Genomic DNA, 6,028 nt, shown 5'->3' with positions numbered 1-6,028 from the left:
ATATATATATATATATATATATATATATGTAACAGGGAAGAAAAAAGGCTAGCTAACTGTATACAGATTTAGAGAAACCATCGAACTTGCTGCTTAACAAGTTCTTATTCTCTCTTCTTCCATTTTATATTAAAAAAACCCACCAACTTTGCACTTTATAATCTGGTTTGTGGGGACATTATTTCTGTATCAGAAAAATTGTAACAATTTATAGTGCAGAATTTCAGCAACAATGAAATGAAACAAATATCACATTCCCTAACATAAGTTGATATTTAAGTGGTTTATTTACTATTAGCTGTAAAACCTTAGTTACGCAGAGTTTTAATTGTGCACAAGATACAATTTTTCAGTAAAGTTATGCAAAACTAATATTCCCTCATGTACCTAAAATATCTTCTTGGTAGCAATTTGAGAGATGATGATGAATTTAGTTGATAGCACAACTTTCAACCTGACAGAATAAAATACATAAAACACCTTTAATATCTCAAGTTCAAAGAAACCACCCGGTAGAGCTTGTTTTCAATTTTATCAGTTCTGTAAAACACTGCAGCATGCACACTAAAGTGTTTAAAGCAGCTACAAAAACTGTATGCTTTCACTATTTCCTCAAATCTCAGGTTTAGCTTTTCCTTGAAGGGTGTCTTAAAATACAATATCCTTTGTATGACAGAATTCTAGCCTTTAATAGGGTAACTATCAGGCAAAGTTTTCTCTGTATGTAGCCCACAATGTGAAACCTTTATGAATCAAAATATCATCCTCGTAATTTTTAATAATCTTTTAGTATAGCAAGTTTATATACCAAGTGGAATGAGAGAGCTTCATAATGCTGTATTAATTTCTTCTTTCATATGAAGAAAAATTAATTTTAAAACTGTATTACTAATAAAATCTCTTCAACATGAGATTATTCATGAAGAAAATTTATCTACATCGGTGTGCCTTTAAAATCCAGAATCAAGTCTCAGATATTTCCTTTAATCAGTTTCTCCTTAATGTTACATAAGAGAATAGGTCACTTTGTTTGAAATGACTATGCTATATTTTATTGATCACAGTTAGTATTCCATCAGCAGTTTATAGACAGTTAAAAGCTGTATTAAATAAAACACAACTTTACAGCTCACTTTAATCTAGTTCAAAAAGGGTTTCTTTACCTGGAATCTTCATTAGAATCTCAAAAAAAAATGCACTCCAAAACGTTCGCAGAGAGATCTCTTGGTTTCCACAAAAATAAACATCTCAGCCTGTACTTTTTCCTGAAATTCAATGTGTTTACTACACATGACCTTTAAGATAAGGTCATTTTTTCTAGAGGATGTCTTCTTATACCTTAGTGCTAATTCCACGTATTTCTAACATACTGTTGCTAGGAAGGATCATGGAGAGCAAATGGCGATTCTGAAAGTACTGCCTTGTGTTGAGAATGGGGAAAAAACAAAACCTATGCTAAACATACTTACATGTACAAGAACTTTTTTAATAAACAGTAAAGTCTCCTTTTCCTATCAGCTATGTTTTCCTCCTGCATTTTTAATTTTCTAAAACTGAAATATTGTCATACTTTTCTGGAAGGTATATCATATTCCTTCACAGACATAGGACTAATCAACAGGCTTGAGTTCTAACACTAGAGTCATATTTTCAGTACACATTCAACAAAATACATGTATGCATCCAAGGTTACTTCAGTATACGGTATCACCTAAAAGGCTGCTCTGACACAGTCCATTTTAAAAGCTCCTCAGCATTAGATTCGATTAATGCAACTTACAAAATGCAGTAAGACTGTCAAAAACATGTTCCATATGCACCATAATACAAAGAGACACAAAAGAACTGATAAATTAATCATAAAAACTTTACCTGCATATTTTCTCTCAAATCCGTAGCATCCCGAATAGGTAGGAGAGCATTCTTGAACACTTCATCTACTGTTTTAATCCATAATGTTCTCATAGAAGCATATTCCCTTGATTTCTTGCCCTTCCTCACAGAGAGACCCCGCTTATGAGGTTTCCCACCACCCCTCCGATTAGTAATGGCCACATGCACAAACAAGGAAGCATGTGCTAACATTTCACCAGTTAAAGATTGCAGAGGAACGTGCCGATAACCAGTCTGTAGACACTCAAAAGGAATAGTGTATTGCCCGATAAACTCATCCCCAATGTAATCATCATCCAGTACTACAAAACGCACCATAGCTAGTTCTGGTAAATTTATTTGAAATTCAAAACTTTCATCAAAAATTGGATTATCTCCATTCTGATGCATAGTTTTCGTCCTTTGCTCTGCACAGTCAGCAGGGATTCCGTGTATTTCAACATAGACATAAGGATCCACAACATCACCTTTGGCACCTGATCCTTTGGGTTTTGGAAAGTTTTGCCCACTTATGATTTTAATATGAAGCAGCTGAGGTGAAACTCCAGGCACAGTGTCTTTTGTATTCGCGCTAAAGAAGGAAACTTCTTCTCTCATAATGGCAGGACGAAGGACATAGCCACAGTTTCCATTTTGTCGAAACCACCCAATGTTAAGATCCATCATTAAGCCAGGCGTTTGAAAGTTCATTGCTACTATCTGACAACCACATTTCCAGAAGTCCTGGGGATTCATATTACTAGAGTCAATCCTCATAGGACTGGGGAAAACTCTGGCAAGAAAACGTTTGTTATAATTTACAAAGTCTCCTGGGTTTTCATTCGCATACTTGCTAGCAAGCACTTCATTAAATGAGCACACTTCCCAGTACTTCTGGAGCTGAAATGAAACTTGAAACTCTTTGAACTGAACTGACTTACATATGCTAACCAACTCGGAGAGCTCTTTGCAGAGCTGAAATCGTTTCCCCGTCATCGAGTTTTGCTGTTCTACCCCCTCCTTCCCCACTCTCTGTGACATTTCTGCGCCTTCATCTTCATCTGTAACATCTCCCTCTAGTCCGGAACAATTAGACGAAAGCTTCTTTGCTTTAATTAGTATTTTCCCTTTAAGTGATTCTGGTGATGGAAGATAAGACTCTTCAATGTTTGGAGACTGTGTATGTAGTTTTTCCCCCAAAATTTTCTTCATATGTTGTACCATCACTTTCTGCTGCTTAATAGAACAATGATTTTCTAAACACAAAATAAGAGGGTATTCCGAAGCAAAAAAAGCATACTTGTTAATAATATCAATGACACTACGGAAGACAATCTGCGACGTCATTGTATGCCCCGTGTAAATCACAGGCTCATTATCCGGACCATCCCACACATCCAGTTCAACGCTTCGACAACCCATTTTGAGAGCGCGAATGTAACCTGTGATGTCAGAAGGCCCTCGAAACTGATCCTCTATCAAGTATGTATTATGAGATGAATTTATAAAATAATGAGATAAAGGTTGTTTCATGTCTTGACAAACTTTTTTATGTTCTGGATCAAATATGTGGCAGTCCGGCGAAGTAAGGTAATTCGTAAACCCATCTATAGAGAGACAACCCTTTTCCTGGCCCTCTTTGGCTGGCTCATATTTCTGAATAATTTCAAGGCTTATTTCTTCCGTGACGTGTGCCATACCCTGTTCTGCTTCTAAAAACATCATCAAGTCCTTGGTGTCTAGGAATTCTTTATTGCTCGAAAACTGAACCAACAGGAAATAGATTTCAGGTCTGGTACAAAGTTCATGAAAAACTTCAATAAACTCTTCTTTTGCTACTTCAGTACCAGTTTTTTCCTTGGATCTATGTAACTCCTTGAATTTTAGTTCTATTTTATTAGTTTTTAAACCAGGATTTAAGTCTTTTATAAACTGTACAGCATTACACAGGGGTATATGTCCCAAATTATCTACATCTGATTCACTGAACATTTGTGAAAGCCATGAAGTCCGCATATTATCCTGAGTACTTTCTATCATATCTAGAGTATGTTTTCCATAAGAAATCAGGTACCTTAAGCCAGTAACCCAAATATTTGCAATGTCTGCTGAGTTAGCAACAAGATCTAGTGACTCATAGTTTTCACCATATATAATTGAAAATGCACAGTCTTCTGATATCTGGTCATATATTCCATTGCTGCGAAAAATATCCGTATTTTTTCCTGTTCTTACTTCCTTGATTGATTTGATATCAATCTTTGCTTTTTCAGAATCCTTTTTTGAAGGTTCCCAGCGTAGAGACTGCATATCCGCATCTAAAAGAAAATATCGGTGATACACCCTACAGTTGGATCGAATCTTTTTGAGTTCAGAGCCTTCAACCATCGCATTTATACAGTCACTTGCACTGCTGATCTTTTTCTCAGTTGGCATACTGCTAAATGACACAGTCTTTTTCCGTTCTCGCTTTTGTTTCGTACCATCCTGGTAAACAAGGAGGGGAAAAAAAGAAAACATGTATCAGTATGATTTTGCTCAATGTTTAAATAGGTTTCAAATAATAGCTGGAAGCTCATAGAGTAGTTCAAAATGGTCTAGCATCTGTACAATGACCAGTAAGGTGGAAATTCTTATTGGAATCATCACAAATGAAAATACTAATAGTGGCTTACTGTTTGTTCTTGCCTATGTACGTGATCTTCCAGGGTCTTTGGTTTTCAATATTTTGGATGAACACAAAATTTTAAAAAGCAAGTTTGGAATGCTAATGAAATAATAATGCTGTATAAACACAATTAATTCTATCAATAACAACCTACTTACAGAGATAACGGGTTCTACAGCCAAGAGAGTAGGAAGTAACCTTTCGTCTGAGTTTTTACACAGTCCTACAGACACTTGCTGAACTTTGTCAGTGCAGAATACAATGTTTTAATACCATGCCAACATCATCCTTATGAACACCAGAAAAACCTTAGTACACAAATAACTGCATAAAATCCATAGGACATGGTCCTAATCTAAGTAGACAAGATGGTAACAACACTTACTACACATAGATCCCTTCTCTACTGCACCCATCCATGTTGTTCCCACTGACTGCCCCGAGCATTAACACACACATCCCTCCCTGCTAAGAAAACACCCATGTTAGTCTTAAGAAGCTGCACCAAAACACAAGTGACTGGATTGGAGCAGATACAATTCACTGCAAGTTCTGAGTTTCAGGAAATAATGACAGTGATATACAATTCTTTATACAAAAAGAATTTTGATTTTCCCTCTAATAGTTTTCGATTTGAAGTACGTTCCAGTGCAAATCAGCACTACTTATATGGCAGAAAGGAAAGAAACCCTGTAATGATTGCTACGCTGAACAGATGTTCAAATAAAAACCATCCACTATGGAATGTATTTCCAGTTCAGGGCATATGTACTGTATGTTTAATTTCATTAAATTAAAAATGCAGAATTCTGTTCTGTAATTTAATTTATAAGCATCTGAAAAGCCCTTCATTGAAAAGAATTATTAGTAAAGTAAGCAGACTTAATGTCTGCTGTTCTGTGTTTGAGAAGATTAATCAACCATATGATTCTTGCACCTTTAATGACGGCAGAGTTTGCTTTACACGAGTTCTCAAGAGACCAGTAAAAGTGAACAACCCTACAGAGGACTGGTTTATTTCTAACTCCAGATCAAACACCTGCAGTGGATACTGCACAGGGTTGATTCTTGAAATCTCATTACATGTAGTTTAGACAAAAGGATTGCTTTCAAACAAAAGCAAATATAGTTAATTTTTAAAAAATAAATTACAAATTTTTGTTTACAAATATTTTTGTTCTATTTTAAGCTTAGCTTCTTGTCTGGCTACCTATCTACATCTCCTAACCTGAAGAAGTGGCAAGGGACAGCACCACAGAAATGAGCAATGACATTGCAGTCCAGTCTTTTAGGGCTTGGAATGAAGCTATGCCAGAACTCCCTAATGCTCCAGATTTCTCAGTCACAGATCCAGGAGGGGAAGATATTTCTTGAACTCTTCAGTGAGAGACAGCTGACAGATAACCTCCTGACACCAGAGCCATCAAGGCCTGGGAAGTATCACCTTGCCTGACCATGATCGGTATTTACCAAACAGAAGGAAGGTCT

The 6,028-nt window shown here is 36.1% G+C and overlaps 1 protein-coding gene across 1 annotated transcript; it reads right to left on the bottom strand.

Annotated features, from left to right (window-relative positions):
- Positions 1 to 1,872: 1,872 nt before the first annotated feature.
- Positions 1,873 to 4,356, bottom strand: PLCL2 (phospholipase C-like 2; the record flags this gene model as incomplete). The annotated part of the gene is made up of 1 exon (XM_010183791.1): positions 1,873 to 4,356. A coding segment is annotated over exon 1 (2,436 nt), but the record flags the coding sequence as incomplete, so codon positions are not given.
- Between the last annotated feature and the right edge of the window lie 1,672 nt (positions 4,357 to 6,028).

This window comes from Mesitornis unicolor, unplaced genomic scaffold, assembly GCF_000695765.1.
Source record: "Mesitornis unicolor isolate BGI_N332 unplaced genomic scaffold, ASM69576v1 Scaffold27034, whole genome shotgun sequence".
Lineage (NCBI taxonomy): Eukaryota > Metazoa > Chordata > Aves > Mesitornithiformes > Mesitornithidae > Mesitornis > Mesitornis unicolor.
Note: the sequence above shows the minus strand (reverse complement) of the source record. Positions and strands in the feature narration are given on the sequence as shown.